Source organism: Moschus berezovskii, chromosome 9 (genome assembly GCF_049115385.1).
Source record: "Moschus berezovskii isolate FMDL1 chromosome 9, NW_MosBer_1.0, whole genome shotgun sequence".
Classification (NCBI taxonomy): domain Eukaryota; kingdom Metazoa; phylum Chordata; class Mammalia; order Artiodactyla; family Moschidae; genus Moschus; species Moschus berezovskii.
This window is the reverse complement of record NC_142468.1, coordinates 18,886,273-18,905,717: the sequence shown is the minus strand read 5'-3', so window position 1 is coordinate 18,905,717 and position 19,445 is coordinate 18,886,273. Positions and strand designations below refer to the sequence as shown.

General features: G+C 43.1%; 1 protein-coding gene across 3 annotated transcripts in view; it reads right to left on the bottom strand.

Moving 5' to 3' along the window:
• The window catches only part of ZFYVE1 (zinc finger FYVE-type containing 1), a 44,022-nt gene extending 26,031 nt beyond the window's left edge, over positions 1-17,991 (bottom strand). For 2 of the 3 annotated variants that reach the window (XM_055437500.2, XM_088839474.1), the window contains exons 1-2: positions 17,766-17,991; positions 15,483-16,424 (exon numbers count right to left, since the gene is read on the bottom strand). In XM_055437500.2, coding sequence (XP_055293475.1) covers positions 15,483-15,965 — 483 coding nt within the window. In that variant the 5' untranslated portion in view covers positions 15,966-16,424; positions 17,766-17,991. The remainder of the gene's footprint in view (positions 1-15,482; positions 16,425-17,765) is intronic. The other variant, XM_055437502.2, reaches the window with a different exon arrangement.
• Between the last annotated feature and the right edge of the window lie 1,454 nt (positions 17,992-19,445).

Here is a 19,445-nt window from a genome sequence, read left to right as displayed (position 1 = left end):
TGCTCACATGGACCTCAGGCAAGTCAGAAACACCCAAATTCAACTCCCAGAGTGGCCCTAGAAAAGCTACTTAACTCCTGAAACCTTAGGGAAATGAGATGGTAAGAGATTCTACAACCCATAGGGCTATTGAGAGGACTAAAGGCGATAAGGCATGCAAAGGGCACAGTACAACACCTGGCACACAGCAAGCACTTGATGAATACCAGCCATTATTTAGTAAAGATGAGCCCGCTGGGAAAAGATCCAGGGGCACAGCAGCAGCACCCAGGCTTGCGCCTGCTTGTGGCTCAGAGGTTGCTCATCCAGGGACTGAGGCAGTGATGGGGTGAAATCTAAACAAATTCTATCTGAAAATGAAAAGATCTCACTGCTTGCTCCTGGTAACTCCTTTCCACTCCCCCTAAGCAAAACAACATAGTATTATTGATACTGACTTTATAGCTTGGGCTTCCCTTGTGGCTCAGCTGGTAAAGAATCCGCCTGCATTGCAGGAGACCTGGGTTGAACCACGGGGTTGGGAAGATCCCCTGGAGAAGGGAAAGGCTGCCCACTCCAGTATTCTTGCTTGGAGAATGCCATGGACTGTATAGTCCATGGGGTCGCAAAGAGTCGGACACGACTGAGCGACTTTGACTATTACCATACCCATCTTGAAGAAACCAAACAACACACTCCTTTCTCTATCACTCTCTCACCCACAAAGCTTTTCATTTTGTGTAAAGTTTCAAGGAGAGCTTCTAGAATGAAATGTTATAGTACTCAATGATCTACACTGTTTCAGCTCAGAGTTCAGAGCAGTTTACAACAGTGAAAAAGGCAACCTCTGACCCAAGCAGGCAAGCGGAATGATGACAGTCTCCCTCCAGAGATTCCTTCTCAGCCCTCAGAGAATTATTCCAGGAAGAATGACCCTGTGGGCTTTGCTCTGAGGCGGCCGAGGGAGGAAAAAAGCAAGAGATGGGACAGAAATCGAAGTAAAAAGCCTTGGAAGGAGGAAAGTTCAACAGAGCAGAGGCAGTAAAGTTAAAGACAGTGGAACACACTCCAAAGGAAAGAAACTCAGGACTGAGGTCCTCTCAGTTCTGGTCACTCTGGGTGCAGAGGATCTGATCTGCACCAACTACAAACACACAGTCCTCTAAGTTTTTATAGCTGAGGACAAAAATCAGGTCCTTTCCCAAAGTAACGAAAGGGCTAAGGGAAGCATGACCACTCCGCCCCCCACAGCGCTCATGGTAAATCCCACCCTTGGACAACAAAGATGATTTGATACCTCTCCACTGAGATTCAAAAATTACTCAAAATTGGTAAATTATCCCCAAAGTTAAGTTCCCACTAATTACATTTATGTGAGGGTCTGTGCTGGAGAAGACTCTTCAGAGTCCCCTGGACTGCAAGGAGATCAAACCAGTCAATCCTAAAGGAAATCAACCCTGAGTATTCACTGGAAGGACTGATGCTGAAGCTCCAAAACTTTGGCCACCTGATGCAAAGAATCAACTTACTGGAAAAGAGCCTGATGCTGGGAAAGACTGAAAGCAAAAGAATAGGCCGGCAGCCAATGAGATAGTTAGATAGCATCAACAACTCAAGACAGGAATTTGAGCAAACTCTGGAAGACAGTAAAGGACAGGGAAGCTAGGAATGCTGCAGTCCATGAGGTCACAGAGTCAGACACAATGTAGGAACTGAACAACAACTCTGGTTTATTCTATTTTTGCCTGAGCTCCAACAAAGAGACAGAACCCAAAGAAACCAAACCAGACTCTCAATCTTGGCCGATCTGGAACCACTGTCTCAGAAGGAAATGAGAACTTGATTATTTCATTTAATCTCTACACAAAAAATATGCTGCTTGCCATTTCAGTAAACAAAGAATGCTGCCTGCCATTCTGGTAAACAACTCATGCTGCCTCCATCCAGGCATCAGTCACTGCAGCCACCCCACCCCTCCTGCCATGGTTCACCCTGAGGGGATTCAGGATGGAGAAAAACAGAATACTGACTCTAGATAGTAACGATGTATATCAAAAAAATAATTTCAATGAGCCCAGACTCTTGCATCTTCCCGTAGAAAAGCACTGAAATCATTAACTTGAGATTTCTGTTCTTTGTGATTAGCAGTGATCTTTTGATGTTGGACTAGAAAATTTTTCTTTTTTCTCCCCCAGCAAAAACTCCCTTGTATCCTGGTTCCTCCTTCAAACCCTTGAAACAGTTCCTCAGAGTCATCTGAGAGGCTACCCTAGGCTATACTCCTCAGTAAAGTCACCAAGTAAAACCTAATTCTCAACTTTTAGGCTGTGTCTTTTCTCTGTTGACCAATCAACAAATATGTATCAAGCTTCATCTAGTATCTAATGCCTGGATGGAGGCTTCATCTAATCTAACAGTGTAAGACCAACACAAGTATGAAATTTAGGTAACACTTTCCATCTTCTGTAGGAAGGAAAGGAGAAGTGAAAAGTGAGGATGCTCTTCTCTGAAAAATCCAGAGCCATTTTCATCATGTTGAAAAAAACTCCGGCAAAGATTTAAGTCCATGGCCTAATTTTCAGATAAAATTTTACTTAAACAATGTCAAACAGAGCAGGAGCCAGTCCATTGTTAAAGTCCAAAACCAAAGGTGGTTCCCTTCCAACAGCAAATCCCTACTGCCAGAAAGTTCTAGTAAACCTGCTCCCCCCAACCCAGCTAGTTCAGAAAATTATCTTTCATCCTATCCTCAAAGGACTGTACACTTTTGTGTTTACCCATGCATGTGCCAATCAAGTTTCATGTAAAAAACAATTGTTTCTCAATCAAATGTTTTCTTAAGACCACTAAAGTCACAAGATTGGCTTCACAACACATTGAGCGCATTTGGTAAGGCCAAAGATCATTTTCTCCCACTCCAGTATCCTCAAAAGATTTCCATTACTTGAGAAGTCAGGAATTCTCCTCCCATGTCTTCTAACTACCAGTGGTGCCTCTGACATATGACCTCACAGTGCTGCCTGATGCTTTTGAACTGTGGTGTTGGAGAAGACTCTTGAGAGTCCCTTATACTGCAAGGAGATCCAACCAGTCCATTCTAAAGGAGATCAATCCTGGATGTTCATTGGAGGGACTGATGCTAAAGCTGAAACTGCAATACTTTGGCCACCTCATGCGACGAGTTGACTCACTGGAAAAGACTCTGATGCTGGGAAAGGTTGGGGGCGGGAGGAGAAGGGGACGACGGAGAATGAGACGGCTGGATGGCATCACCGACTCTGTGGACATGAGTTTGAGTGTACTCCGGGAGTTGGTGATGGACAGGGAGGCCTGGCGTGCTGTGATTCATGGGGTCGCGGAGAGTCGGACACGACTGAGCGACTGAACTGAACTGAACTGAACTTGAGAAGTCAGGAATTCTCCTCCCATGTCTTCTAACTACCAGTGGTGCCTCTGACATATGACCTCACAGTGCTGCCTGAAGCTCCTCTAGCAGGAAAGAGTAATGTTTCTATGCAGAGATGATCCACAAAACAAATTCTTTTAGAAGGGTCATTTTTAGCTCCATGGTCAGTTTCTTTGACTTCACCCAACTCACCCAGTTCAGCTGTCCATTTATACCGAGTGAGAATCTTTCCAAAGCAATGCTAGATTCTGGGGATTGGAAATACCACATCATCCTCAAGACCCAGATCACCCTCAAGGAACTCTTCCAAATGGAAGATGCCCCCTCTTAAGTGGCGCAGCATGGCACACTCACATCTGGCCAGCTATAGAAACAGACAGAAACTCTGGTAAAGGCTCTGGGATTAGTAGTAACAACTCCAGGCTAGACAGAAGATGGGAGAGCTGAGCACTGGGAACTATACTCAATATCCTGTGATAAACCACAAAGGAAATGTTTTAACTTTTTAAGACACGAGAGGTCGATTTAGATCCACCTCCACCTGGATCGCGCCATGGACAATTTTCTCTACCTTTCTCTTAATCACAGCCTCCAGTCCCCACCCACCACCTCTGTTAACATTTTCCCATTATTCCTGGTTCCAGCTTCCCACTAGAGCATACTCCAGGCTGGCAAGGGTCTAAGCTGTGCTGCTTACCACTGTAGCCCTAACACAGGGCCAGACACACAATATGAAATCTGTACTTATTTGTTAAGTAAGCGAATAAACACAGCACAGAACGTCTAGATGCTATATTCTCTCTAGAGAAGGCCATAGCATAGTGTTACCCGTTAGGGTCCAATCTGGGGACTTCCCTGGCAGTCCGGTGGTTAAGACTGTAAGGGGCATAGGTTCGATCCCTGGTTGAAGAACTAAGATTCCACATGCTGTACAGTGTGGCCATGAAAATATCTTTTAAAGTGGAGGGAGGACCTCCCTGGTGGTCCAGTGGCTAAGACTCTACATTCCCAATGCACAGGGCCTGGGTTTGATACCTGGTTGGGAAACTAAGATCCTACCTGTCTCAACATGAGTTCTCATGTTGTAGCTAAGACCCAACACAGTAAAAAAAAAAAATAGAAATATATATTAAAAAAAAAAAAAGCGGAGGGGGTCCAATCTGCCTCTACCACTCACTGACTTCAGAAAAATCTTAAAGAAGCTATTTAATTTCTCTGGGCTCCATTATCTCATCTGTAAAATGAGGGTAACAACATAATTTACTCTTCAGGATTGCTGCGAGGATGAAGTTGAGAGAATGCACAGCAAGCATTCAGCACAGTGGAGGCATGCAGTAAATACCGTTAAGTGCAGACTGATGTTGCAGTGCCCTAGTCTGCCTCTAGGCCATGCTCAAAGAGTAAATGCTTCATTCAGAATTGAAGGTACTAGTGGTTTTCATTGTAAAATTAAGATAAAACTGGATACTTTCTTGTAGTTCTGTATCTTCAGTATTTTAACATAACCAGTCTATGTTATTTTTATAACTGGACAATAACAAATGTTGCATAAAAAAGACAAAAAAAAGCACTGGCCTCTGGGATGGACTGCTTAACAGGTACAGGGTTTTCTTCTGGGATGACGAAAATGTTTTAGAACCAGACAGAGGTGGTGGCTGCACCACACTGAATGTACCAAATACCAATGAACTGTTCGCTTAAAATGGTTAATTTTATGTTACATGAATTACACCCCTATAAAAAAAAATCACTGCCCTCAGGAAGCTTACATGCTAATGGGGAGGAGAAAGACCAGAAGCAAACAATATATATGGCAAACAAAATGTCCATAGACAAATGAAGAAACTGCAGTACATCTATACAGTGGACTTCTCTGCAATACAAAGAAATGAACTGAGACAGGCAACAAGACGGATGACCTTCAAAAACATTCCGGTGAGTGCAAGAAGCCAGATACAAAACAGTACCGAATTATCCTATTTACACGAAACTCTAGGAAAGTCAAATCTGTAGCTATAGAGGGCAGATGAGTGATTGCTGGGGACTGACTTCCTAGTGGCGGAAGTCAGAAGGAAACTTTCTGAGGGGACAGAAATGCTCCATACGTTGAGCGTTATGGGAGCTCCAGGGGTGCAATCGGTTAGGGTGCGGTACTTACATCTCTAGTGTTGCGGAGGTGGTTACACAGGTGTACACACATTTGTTGAAACTCACAAATCTGTACACTTAAAATGTGTACATTACAGAGACATCCCTGGAGATCTAGTGGTTAAGACTTCGAGATTCCAATGCAGGGGCCTCAGGTTGGATCCCTGGTCTGGGAACCAAGATCCCACAGGCCATGGGAAGAAGCCAAAAAACAAAAAAATGGTTTTTTATGTACATATTATATTATGTGTAAGTGATAACACAAGGGTTGGTTTTAAGTACATGTTATGTCGAACAATGATAAGCAGAGTGAAGAAAATCCAGGAGAGGAGTAGGACTATAGGAACAGGCAGGAGTTGCTCTTTTAAATCTGGTGGTCAAGGAAGGCAGCACTATAAAGCCAAAATCTCTTTAGATCAATCCTTAAAAAAAAAAAGAAATGCAGCAAACTCAATCTTCATGGTAGTGAAAGGAGAAGAAATGTATGAACAATCCAAAACAGTACATAAGCAGGAGTTCCCTGGTGGTCCAATGGTTAGGACTCTGCTCTTTCACTGCTGAGGGCCCAGGTTCAATCAGATCCCTCATTGGGGAACATCCCCCAAGCTGCACAATGGTGTGGCCAAAAAATATATATATATGGTACATAAGCCTAAAGGGATTCCCTGGTAGCTCAGCTGGTAAAGAATCCGCCTGCAATGCAGGAAACCCCAGTTGGATTCCTGGGCTGGGACGATCTGCTGGAGAAGGGATAGGCTACCCACTCCAGTATTCTTGGGCTTCCCAGGTGGTTCAGCTGGTAAAGAACTTGCCTACAATGCGGGAGATCTGGGTTCGATCTCTGGGTTGGCTTCCCCTGGAGAAGGGAATGGCAACCCACTCCAGTATTCTGGCCTGGAGAATTCCATGCATTATACAGTCCATGGGGTCGCGAAGAGTCAGACACGACTGAGCGACTTTCACTAAGCCTAAAATCATTTACATGCAGCGCTGGAAAGAAACGTTTTTCCCCTGGCAGTGGTAGATTTAACTTCGTAATTCATGACGTAGGGGGAGAAGAAGGGAAGAAGTGAGGGAAGGAGAGAGGGAGGGAGGGAAGAGGAGAGAGGGAGGGAGGGAAGAGGAGAGAGGGGGAGAGAAGTAGGGAAGGAAGGAAACGGAGAAGAGGAGGAGGAGGGAGGGAAGGGAACAGAAGACAGGCAGAGCAGGCTCTTTCTGGCTGCCCGTGAGGTGATCCAGTTCCAAACAACAGAGCGGACTACGGACGGGGGAGAAACAATAGTGCACCCAGTGACCTCCCAGCCACAGACTAAACACCCAGCCACCAGGACCAGAAACGGTGGCAACAAGAATCAGATCTCAAAGTGTCTCTACTCAGAGACGAGGACGAAAGACAGCAGGGCCTTCCCAGGAAAGAAGGCCTCACCACCCCTCCTCAGTCACGCTCAACCTCGGAATTTTCACTTTAAAGCATTTTTCACAGAGATTACTCATACTAATAAGGCAGAAAATTGAGCCTCAATAAATGTTTATGACTGCTGCTGAATGACACACATAAACTGAATTAAACTCTTTGAGAAGAAAGGTTATAAGAGATTATGGAAAATGGTTCAGCCATGTATTATTAATTGGATGACTTATTCACCAGGCAGGGGAATGGGCTGAGAAGTAGAGGAATTTCTAGAATACTCTATGACTAATGAATTGCTTGGGGTTATATTCTCTTAACTTGAACCGGGGTATCTGTGACTACACGCCAAAACCAGGCTCTGTCTGTTCAAGTACTCTAAGAGTCAAGTTCCAGGGAAAGACAGCAATAACCCAGTAATAAGCAGAAGAAAATTAGGAAGGAGGGGGAAAAAAAAAATTCCAGAAGCTACAAGAAAACTGAATTATCCTCCATGAATTCAAGCCAGAGGCCGAGTGCTTACGTACAGTGGGTATACCTCTCTGCCACCACCAAGGATTCCGGCTACCACCAAGTTGACCTCACAAACAGGTCAAAGGGAACCTCTTAATTACTGGCCAAAAGCTGTTGGAAAGAGGGGCAAAATGAACGAAACATTCTCCAAGGAAACACCCACCCTTTCCTGCCTCCAAAAGTTCCTCTGTGTCCCTTCCCATAGGTCTTTCCAATCCTTCTTGCCTGAAAACTTTCTCTTTCCCATCTTTGTGATCTCACCCACTAGGTTTCCACTGGTTGCCTCTCACTGATCAAATGTGTTCAATACATTTTAGCAGTTCTAACCTCAGCCAGAAATTTCTTCGGAGGTGTTCCCAAAACAGATAGGACTCCCCAGAAAAGTCCAGCCAGCCATCAGAAGGCTCCCACATGACACAATCTGCAGGATCAACTCAAGAGCAGTACAGCCAGGAGACGCAGCCACAGGGAAAACAGACACTGCCAACTTAGTAAGAAATCTGCCCAGTACACTAACCCCGACTCAAAAACGCCAAATGTTTACCGAATTTCAGAAAAAAAAATCAATCACTTCAAGGAACTGACAGACCAGAAAAAAATTAGAATCATACAAACTGGAAGTAACTTGAAATAGTTAAAGATAGGTTCCCTGAAAAGCTGACTCACAGTGGTTTTGATGGCTTGCATGGGTCAAATTTTAAACAGTCCTGGACTAAATAGAATAGCCTCCCAGGTTAAATGCCAGGAGTCTGTTACAACTGAATGAGCCCAAGGCTGAGTAAGTTCATAAGATGCTGAGCAGAAATTAGAGGCATATAACAGGAGTTCTTTCATCTTCCTGTTTGTCTGAGTCATTCTCAACCCTGGTTTCCCAATAATATCATACAATGCCCTCCCCCGACTACTATTACTAAACAAAAGGGGCTTTTATTTGGCTTTCTATGAGTAAAAGGTAATGGAGGGGGATGGAGTCTCTGCTGTTGTACCAATTACTGCTTATTATTTTGACAGACAGCTCCTAAGCAGATCTATGGGAGGGGTTTTTGTTACATTTTTTAACATGGCACCTAATAACCAAGAGTAAATATATTTGTGTTTTGACCAGAATTGGCCAAAGGGCTAGCCAGCCACAGCACCAAAATGAGTCCTTATAATAGTTTGACCATTCGAAGAGAAAAATAAGGAAGTTCCACAAAAAAATTAGAAGATTATGATCCCCAGGTTCCTGACCTACGAACGGTTAAGTCCTGAGGGGTTTCTGCCAGCTTCTCTGAAACAGAGGTCCTGGGAAGAGCAAGCCCCTGGAAGGTACCCTAGACCAGAAAGCAGAGGACAAGGCCAAGGGGGTCACCCGCAGATGAGTCTAAGACAGAAGCAGAATAGAAATGGGACAGACCAGCACAGTCTGTTTGGGGTCAAGGATTCCCATACAGTACAAAAACATCCTCAGCTATTTTCCATTCCTGAATCCCACTAGAATAATGTCTCTTTTAGCCAATTTAAAAAAAAAAAAAAAAAGGCCAACTCCCAGTGTTCTGAGCCACACTATTCTGGGACTGTAAACAAGTGGAGCAGCCAAACAACGTGATGGGTCTTCTTAAAGGAACGGTCTCAGTGAGATGAGGGCCACCACTGACTTCACTGAAGGGCAAGAAGACTCACCCTGGCCTTCCCTTTCAGACAGGGCTCACGGCTCTGGAGTCCTAGTCTAGGAAGGCCTGCCCCAGGAGACACTTTCTTGAGTGTCTCAGGGACCACTGATGGGTCACTGGGCTTCCCTATCACCCCACATGATCAGCAGGAGGGGATTTAACTTCCAGAGCTTTTGGCATGAAGAGCACACAGCTCTCCTACCCCTGGGGATCAGTTAGCATGAGGATGAAACAGGGGCAACAGACTGTTAGTGAGCTGCTCTGTTCTTTCGGAAAGAGGGCAGTTACAGCAAGTTTGTAGAAAAGAGGCAGTGGAGAATGGAGTGGTTGTAAAAAGAAAGAAAAACTTGCGGTTTAAGTATTCATATATACCTATATTAGATGTGTATCTGTGTATATATAAATGTATAATTTTATTTTATATATATACAGTACATAAATTTTTTCACCATTTCTATGACTAGAAATATTTCAGCAAGACAAGATGTCTGAATCCCTCACAAGACTCAACAGAGAGGAAAATACTACCCTCTACCTCCATTAAGAACTCTAACTGTTAGAACTTTATTCTTCTAACCTTTGAGTTATTTGCTAAGGGCGTTGTCTCTAACTTCAAGAGACTATAGATCTCTTGTCAGTGTGGATCATTTACTTATTGCGAGTTTCTAAATAATGGACCCATGAGTCTCTGGTTTTCCAAGTACAGTTCCAGTAATGTCTAGAAAAATCAATGAATACAACACAGAAGGTCTAACCATTTCACTAGTGAGGTTACAAAATATGCCAAAAGATAATATTGATTTCAGCTAAATGACTTCTGAGGAACAGAAAGAACCAGAAGAGGGAAGAAAAAGTGGTGTATCGGTTAAATGTTTTCCACTTCACTGGAATCCAGGTCTCCTATCAGAACAAATCTTCATGTCTTAGATCAGTTTCAATCTTAGCACCCTTGACATTTTGTACCAGATTATTCTCTAGGTGGGGGTTACACTATGCATTTTAAGATACTCAGCAGGACTCTGGCTTCTACCCACTAGCCAGGAGCACATAATCCCTGATCCCCCAGCAGTGACAATTAAAGGAATCTCCAAACATTACCAAATGCCCCCCTCACCTCCACCCCTGGGGGCCAGCAAAATCACCCTTGGTTGAGAACTACTACGCTAGATAATAGCAAATTAGATTACTTTAACTTTTTCTTTATTATGTGAACTGAGTTCTTAAAAGTTTTATCAATAAAAGTCTGGGGTTTTATCAATTTAAACCTGGGGTTTTAAGCAGGTGTTATTTGCACAAACCAAATGCTAGGAGTCACTACTGAGTTCTCTAGCTCCTTCACTCGCCCACCCAACATACCAGCATTCCTGTTTTACATCCAAACTTTGTCCCAAATTCATCAATGTCTTTCCATCTCACCATGACAATGATCGCACCAAATCCAGCTCCTTCTCCCCTCTGCATCTGCTACAGCCTCCTAAGTGGGTTCCCTGCTTTCCTCTTGCCCTCTCCTTGACACTACAATGTCTCCTAGTCTTCACACCAAAGTCAAGAGCATCTCTAAAAAACTTCTATCAGCGCAAGTGACCTTCTAGCATAGAGCAATCTGGTGCTTCCCATGACATTTAAAATCCACACTTTATTTCCATGGCCTACAAGGCTCCACAGGATCCGGCAACTGCTTACCTCTGCACCGCCATCCTCACCACTCTCTGTCGGCTCACTCCAGTGACACTGGTATTCTTTCCCTACTCAAACATGCCAGCCCACCTGCTTTCTGTTCTCATTTTCCTGTCAGGAGGTCTACTTCCCCAGGTGGTACTAACCATCAGGTCTTTGCTTAAGAGTCACCTCTACAATAAAACCTTCCCTGACCATCTGGGAAAAGTGGCTTCTCAGTCACTCTTCCTTGATTATACATCTAAACCAGCTTTTTAACGTGTTTTACATGTGTGAACTTTGCTTTCCTCCCTTAATGGTAAGCTCTTATGACGGCATGGACCAAGCCTTATCTCTGGAGCCTAGAAAATGACTGGCACCAACAGATATACTCCATAAACGTGATGACTGAATGAAATGTCTTTGGCTAATAGGCCAAACGTGTCCATTTAAGAGCCACCGATGAGTTCCTGCTTCTGAGACTAAAAGTCAATCTCTCCCCAAATCTGCCATTCCAGTATACACTCAAATGGCAACGGGTTAATGATAAAATTGTCACCTCCAAAAGGAAGCTTTTTGTCCTTCCAGGTTTTCCAAAAGAAACTAAATACTCAGATCACAAACAACAAATCTTAGGAGATTCTAGGGCAGAGAATTTAAGGGAACCTCACATAACAGTAACAGCCTACAAGCTGCTAAAATAATCCCTATGCACTAAACTGAAAATGATCAAAGCCCACAAATGCCTAGAAACATGCAGAGAAAAACAAAATCGGGGCCTAAATCATGAAATCTTCACTGAATGGGAAGGAGTTCTTCAATGCTAACAGTCTTGCATTTACATAGAGCTGTGTTTCATTTGATCCTCACAGTAGCCATGAGGAATGGGTGAGCTGATGCTACTGACCAGAATGAAGTTTGATTCGAAAGTTTAAATGACTTGGTGAGACAGAACAGAAGTATTAGAGCACAAGGATCTTAGAGCGCAAATCCTCTGCCACTTATTGTAACTTGATCTTGGCAAGTCATTTCATCTCTCTGTTTCAGTGTGCTCATCGAGAAAATACACTGCTTGCAGAAGAAATGCTGTATTCCCCTAAAATGCATATATTGAAATCCAACTCCCAATGTGATGGCATTAGGAAGTAAGGCCTCTGAGAGGTGATTCAGTCATGAGGGTAGAAACCTTAAGAACAGGATTAGTGCGCTTATAAAAGCCACTCCAGAGAGGTTCTTCCTGCAACATGAGGACGTGGTGAGAAGACAGCTGTCATGAACCAAACACTCATCAGACACTGAATCGATCAGTGCCATGACTTTGAACTTCCTAGCCTCTAGAACCGTGAGAAATAAACTTCTGTTGTTAATAAACCTCCCCATCTATGCTATTCTGTTATAGCTGCCCAACTGACTAAGACATACACTTTACATCATAGGCTGTGATGGCACTTCCAAAGATGCCATCCTAGTGCCTAGATCCTGTGACTATGTCACTTCATGGGGCAAAAAGGTTCTGCAGACATGACTGAATTAAGGACCTTGCGGTGGGGAGAATATGCTGGATTATCCAAGTGAATCCAACATAACCGCAAGGATCCTTGCAAGAGGGAGGCAGAAGGGCCACAGGCAGAGAAGCAAGTGACGGCAGAAGAAAAAAGATGGAAAAAGGGATTAGAAGATGTTAACACTACTAGCTTTGAAGCTGGATGGTGGGGCCACAAGCCAAAATACACAAGAGGCTTCTTGAAGCTAGAAAGATAAGGAAACAAATTCTTCCATAGTCTCCAGAAGGAACACAGCCCTATCAATCCATTTTAGGACTTCTGATCTCTGACCTATAATAGAAAAACTTGTGTTGTTTTAAGTCACTAAATCTGTGATAATTTGTTACAGCAACAGTAAGAAACTAATACAGAGCTATCTATCATCAGGATTCAATGAACGCAAATGCTATGCACAGTGCCAAGTACCACAGTAAGAGCTCTTTAAATTTTAACTATGATGAGCCAAGACCAGAACTCAGGGGAGATTCAGAGAATCACTGCAGGAACAAAGAAAATAAGGTTCAGAAATTTGGTAGTATCGATCTGATTTTAAAATGTACATGTCATTTGACAAAGATTCCATTTCTAAATAGATTTATAGAATATTCAATACATCCTTGGTTGTAATAACTCAAACATCCCATAATAGGCTAAAATTATAGCAAAACCATTCAGCCGAGTACTAGGCAGCCTTTAAATAATGAGGTAAACCCCAAAGTGCAGATAAAGAAAGTTCTACAAGAAGTATCCTTTGGTGAAAAACAGCCAAGGACAGAGCAGCAAGTATATTAGATTCCCTTTTTGTTGAAAAATTTAAAGGATGTATACATATATTCATAAGAATACATGACAAAAATTCTAGAAGGGCACATAGTTAACTGTTAATGGTGAATGTTCTAACTAAAGAGACCAAGGGCATGGAGTAGGAGGGGAACTCCTGTCATTGTATGTCCTTTCAGATGGTTTCAGCCTTTTCACTAAGTATGTGTGTGATATTCATTTCTAAAAATCTGAGGCTGAGATGTGACATCACCAATCAAGTATTTATGGGCTGACGTGTCCACAATTGTATGACCCAGGGCACAACACAGGGTCCTGCTCTCCAGGAGTTTACAATCTAGCTGAGTTCATCACCTAGATTCATATCAGACAATCACCTCTCTAATTGTTTCAGACGTTCACATTAGAAAAGGGAACCAGATAGTTTCTCCACGTACTTTTCCACTGTGACTCTATGAGAACAAATCACCACCTAAAATTCTCATCTAATCCATTAGTCCCAACCAAAGCTGCTTGCAATTCAGTTCAGTTCAGTTCAGTCGCTCAGTCGTGTCCGACTCTCCGCGACCCCATGAATCACAGCACGCCAGGCCTCCCTGTCCATCACCAACTCCCGAAGTTCACTCAAACTCATGTCCACAGAGTCGGTGATGCCATCCAGCCTAATACACTGTTATTTCCTGGGAAGTAGTCAATGTTTATGAAGGAGAAATCTTTACAGAACAACCCAATTATTATATATATATATATATATATATAAAAAGCACATTACAAGAAAAAGAGATGCACAAACAGTTGGATTTGTCTTCTGTGGTATATATTCTTCTATTTCCTTAATTCCCTACTAAGAAATATGTATCAATGCAGCCTCCTCCTCTCAAGAAACACTCTTTTTGGTGTTGACACAACATCCATGAGGATTACTGGTCATCCCAAATCTTCCTCTCCTTTTATGAAACTGACAACACTGCAAAGTATTCCACATTAAAGAGAACTGGTGGCAAAACCAACAAGAATCATCCAAATCCAAGTGTTCCATTTATAAATATTTAGTCCACACTGTCACCCAATTAGAGCATAATCCATAAAGGAGACTTGATTGCTAACAAGAGAGGCAGAAGGGGATCTGGGTCACTCTTCCATAACTCTATTAGTTCCTTTCAGCCAAGAAAGAAAAGCCTGTGTTAGCAAAGTATTTAGCTGACAATACATGTACATAGAAATCATGATGCAATTCATCTCCATAATCTTATCTAAGGAAGAAAAAGACAGATGAAAAATATTCAAGGGTAATTTGTTTCCAAGTGGTAACTTACAAATGTACTCCTCCAATCTTGAGGTTTGAGGAGCCATCACAACTAAAAGTACTGAATGTACCACAAATACTCCCTGATCCTGACAAATACAACAAATGGATGCCGACTCCCAATGCCAGGCCCGGTGATAAGGGTCTTTCCATTTCCATTGCTAACTTCTTTGAATCCTCTCAATTGCTACTACAATGTGGAAGCAAAATTGAGGCACGGAGTTTAAATAACTTATCTGTGGTGACACAGTCAGCAAGTGAAGCCAGGATGTGAATTCAAGCAGTCTTCATTCGAAACTATAGAAATGATGATACTAGCTTCACTGGAGAGTATAAACATTCATCTACCCCCTTTCCCAATCGGCCCGACTGTCACACACTTTCATCTCCCCAGCTTGCTCCTATCACTTCACCACCCTCTCCCTAGCTCGGAATTAAATCAAATATTCTCCAGTCCTGTAATCATAGATGCCCTTACTGGCCTCTACTGATCAGAAGCCAATATATGAAAATAAGAGCCCATCTGGAGAGGACACTACCTTTGGGAAAAGCCCACCTTTCAAAGACCTGTCTCCCAATGGAGCTAGCAGGGTTATGACTAACAGCCTTCCACTCCCCTGGGACCCACCAAAAAAGTCAGTGTTTCTTTCCCTGTACACACAGTCTCTCCTCATTCACGTGTATTCACAACTTACCAAAGTGCTCTCATTCAGAAAATGGTTCTAAATCAGTTCTTTCTGATAATAATCCTAATAATAATAATGGCAGCTATCATATACTGAGTATTCATTATCTAACAGGCTTTACAAACACTGTGTCATTTCTTCCTCACGGCAACCCAGTGAAGGAGGCACTGTCCCCAGTTTACAGATGAGAACATTAAGGCTCAGAGAGGTAAAGTACTGATAATTCAGCCCAAGGTCACGCAGCTGGTACGTGACTGAATCTGACTCCATGCAACTTAAGCTTTCGGAAGTCTTGCCTCTTAGCGATTAAAATGTGAGCTCCTCCTGGACATTCCCTGAGAGTCACCTGCCAACAACACATCTCCTGCACTACTACATGAATCCTACTACCCCTGAAAGCTTACCTGAATTTCTTCATTTTCATCTACTAGGAGGAAACTCACAACCTTCTCAGTCATCTTCTTCCTCTTGGTCTCCTCATCCATCCCTTCTTCTTCCAGCAACTCCTGGACCTTAGTGACATGGTACACAGTAACGGGGTGCCTCCTTTTGTTACCCCCAGAATGAGTCCTCTTCTGGCACTCCAGGCACAAGTTGATTTTACAGGTCTGGCACCTCACCACTGCCCTCTGCTTCACACCTGGAGAGTGCCCATTGGGGCCCTTGCAGGGGTCACAGTAAGGGACATGGCCAGCTTTGAGTCTGATCCGCTCATGGTTTCTCAGGCGCTCCTGCCGATGGAGTTCCTCCTCACAACGGAGACACTGCAGGCTGCAGCACTCATCACACTCGAAGACAGCTTCGTCAGTCCCACTGCAGGTGTAACTTTCCTGGCACAGCAGCCCTGGATTCAGGCCCTTCTCTGCTGGGGAAGTCTGGGCACTCATATTCTGACTGGAAGGAAACCACCTACCATGTAACGGTACCTGGGCTTTCCCAGGGGAAGTGAAGACAGAGGTGTTGAGTCTGAAGACTGCACACAACTTCCACAGGGTTCTGAATATCCTAAAAAAAAAGTTTTTTTGTTTTTTTTAAAAAAACTATCGATGTCCTATTAGAATTCTTCACACACTCACAAATGTTCCAATGTTTAATTTTCTGCCTCTAAGACTCTTGAATCAGCAGCAACGTTGATTTGGTTTGATAGTTTCATCTTCCATAAAGTGCAGGCAAATATGTGGTCAAAATCAACTTGAAAGGGTCTTTTATGGCTATCTGAGAGAGATCTGATGGATTTACTGAGGTGGGCTCATGGGTGGGGCCTCAGCCGCAAGGTTTTGGTAATGAAAGAGTGGTCAGGAGCTTTTCAATATTATCCAACCTCAAGTCAATATTTCTAGGGATACCTAGAATAGAGGCAGGAAAAGTATTTCACTCATCTAAAAGAAGTGCACCTTTACAAAAAGAATAAAAAGATTGTGATTAAATATGAGGCCAAAACTCCCAAGAGAAATTTCATTCTTAAAACTTAAATACTGACTCATTCTGATCCTAGAAATTTCTCCTAAAAATCATTAAGGGTGTTCCTTTTGAAAACAACTACCTCTAGGATCAAAGCACTTAAGAGACTCTGTCGCTTTATTTCCCAGACTGAAATTCTCTGTTCCCTGAGTTATTAAAATCAGATCGAAAGCACTAAGCAAACAGTCCTTGAAGGAACAACGTTCTGCACCCGTCCCTGCACTCCACAGTTGGGAGAGGTGAAGAAAGATGCCTGCAAAAACTACAGAAGCAATAATAATAAACTCTAGCTCCATCAAAGTCCTGGGCAGGTCCAAAGACCCTTGTAACTGGGCTGTTTCACTCTAGCCAGATGCCTATTAAGGACTCTAAACCTGGAAAGAGTCACCATTCTATGGTGCTTAAAAACAATTATTGTACTTCCTTTCATTTTTTTCTCTAATCGCAAAAAAAGGGAGAAACAGAGACAGAATTCCTTCACTATGACCCACTGCAAAGCCAGGCGTGCAATGAGTTAAATAATTTTTCTCTTTGTCACTCAAAACCCAACTTTAAAATAACTTTTAAAAAAAAAGAAAGAAAGAAAAATAAGTGGAGCAAGAAAGGGGCTTTTGTCCCTTCTACAATCATATTTCTAACTCCCCTTCGCCTGGACACCCATTCTAATGCTCCAACGAAATGTAAAGCCCTCCTTTCAAGTATTCACTCCTCCCATACAGAAATCAATCTATCCATCTAATTTTTAGATAAACAGGGAAGGCGAAAGGAATGACTAGGAGACTTTATTTACTCCCTAATCACAGACGTGCCCAAGCACCTCCCGCAACGTTAACAAAAATCAAAATTGTCACAATTGATTAAAAATGTAAAACGAATCTTCAAAAGGATACCTCTCTGCCCACCAAGACCCAAGCAAAGTCTGCCCACTCGGCCTCCCACCTCAACGCCTCTCCCCAGCCGGGGATTTCTCACCCTTCCTTCCTCCCAGGCAACACCACCTCAACCCGAGGGGCTGGAGCAGGATCTAAGAACAAAGAAGGTCCCCCCAAATCTCCCCCACGCTGGCAGAGGCCAGAGCCGAATCCATTGTTTATACCACCCCACCCCCACCCCAGCCGCACCCGCCCCCCCTTCCTCCCGGGGGCAGAGGGAGCTCCAGGGCTATCGCTCGCCCTGCGCAGGGCCGTGCCCTTCCCTCCCCGACCGCGGCGGCCCGGGAACCCCACCACTAAGCAGTTCTGTCACGGCGACGCGCCGACTGGGAACCACGGGGCGCCGGTGGAGGCGGGGGCTGTTCTTCAGGGCACCGGTAGATCCATCCTCATCTCCATCTCTGCCCCCACTCCTCCTTCGCTGCCTCCCGGGCTTCCTCCTCTCCTGTTGTCAGTTAGGATCAGCTGATCGGAGTGAACTTCTCCCTGCTCGGACTAACAGGAAGGCGTGAGCGCTGCAGCCCACTGAGGGAGGAGCGGGAGAGGTGGAGCCTGACATAGAGAGGTGTGCGCACAGCCTCCTGGGAAGTGTAGTTCATCGGAGTGGCACCCTTCCCCAACTTCCCGGAAGTGAAGCTTCTGAATGACTACAACTCCCGATACGGAAGACGCTACTCCTGCAAAGAGGCGCCAGAGACAGACTCTCGAGCATTGTGGGACTTGGAGTTTTTGCGCTGACTGTGGTTTCCGCAGGTTTCAGCACGTTGTTCTGGGTAGTGGCCAAAGAAGGAGTGGCTCTAAATTAGAAAACTGATGTAATATGTAGTGTAGGCCAGGCAAATAATTCGATTTCAAGTAACTTTTATTGCACACCATTCCTTCAGAAATGTGTTAAAAACAGGCAGTCTCCAGTTACCCAATTTCGTCTTGCACAAACTAAGACCAGAAAGAATTTATATGAGAATATAAGTAGTCTTGGAATGTTCTGCAAGCCAAGCATTAATTTTTTTTATTTTCTTTAATTTTTATTTAATAAATAGTACAAAGTACAATGCCATAAACATTAACAGTTAAAATTTCACCAAATGAAAAAAATACTATAGAATACACAGTTGCAAAAAGCTACATTATTTTACAACTGCCTCAAGCTGCAAAAAGAAAAAAAACTTAATGCCATACCTAAGCTATCCCTCTCTCAAAATAATGTCATTTATATTATAAACCACGAGCTCCCCATCAAAAGACAGGAACTGCTTTTGTTAATTCATATATGTATATATATGACTGTATCACTTTGCTATACACCTGAAACAAACACAACACTGTAAATAAAATATAGTACAATATAAAATAAAAATAAGTAACATTTTTCTCCATTAATTTATTTCTCTGACCTTTCCTTACTTACTTTCAGAACTTCCAAGTTTTAAATCGTCTTTTGGTTAGAGAGGGGTACATTTATCCAGGTAAATTTTCAGGCTACAATACAAGCTAATGGTTAACATTGTTACCTGTTTTTTTGTGTTTTTTTTGGAAATTGTCTTTTATTCAGTGCTTTCATTTTTTGTCTTTTCTATTGTTTCTTAGAACAACACCGGAAGAAAGCCTGGTGTAAAGAGCACTCATCTGAGATGCTGAAGACTGTGATCTAGAAAGCTCTTGGGCAAATCATGCAACTCTCTATGAAATAAAAGGATTGTATTAATGTAATCTCAAAGGTCCCTGCCAATTCTCATGTTCTCTGACTCTGTCTTGATAATTGTTAACCCAGGAAAGAAAGTGATGGGTAAGTGACTTGTCAAGGTCATAAAGCAAATAACTGACAAAGCTGGGACAAGAACCCATCTCCTGAATTAAAGTGAGATAATTTTTTACCTGATAATTCAAAGGACATAGTTAGACCAATAGTAAAGCCAAATCTACATAATAAAGTGTAAGTTATTTGTAAGGGTTTTTTTGCTGAAAATTATGTTT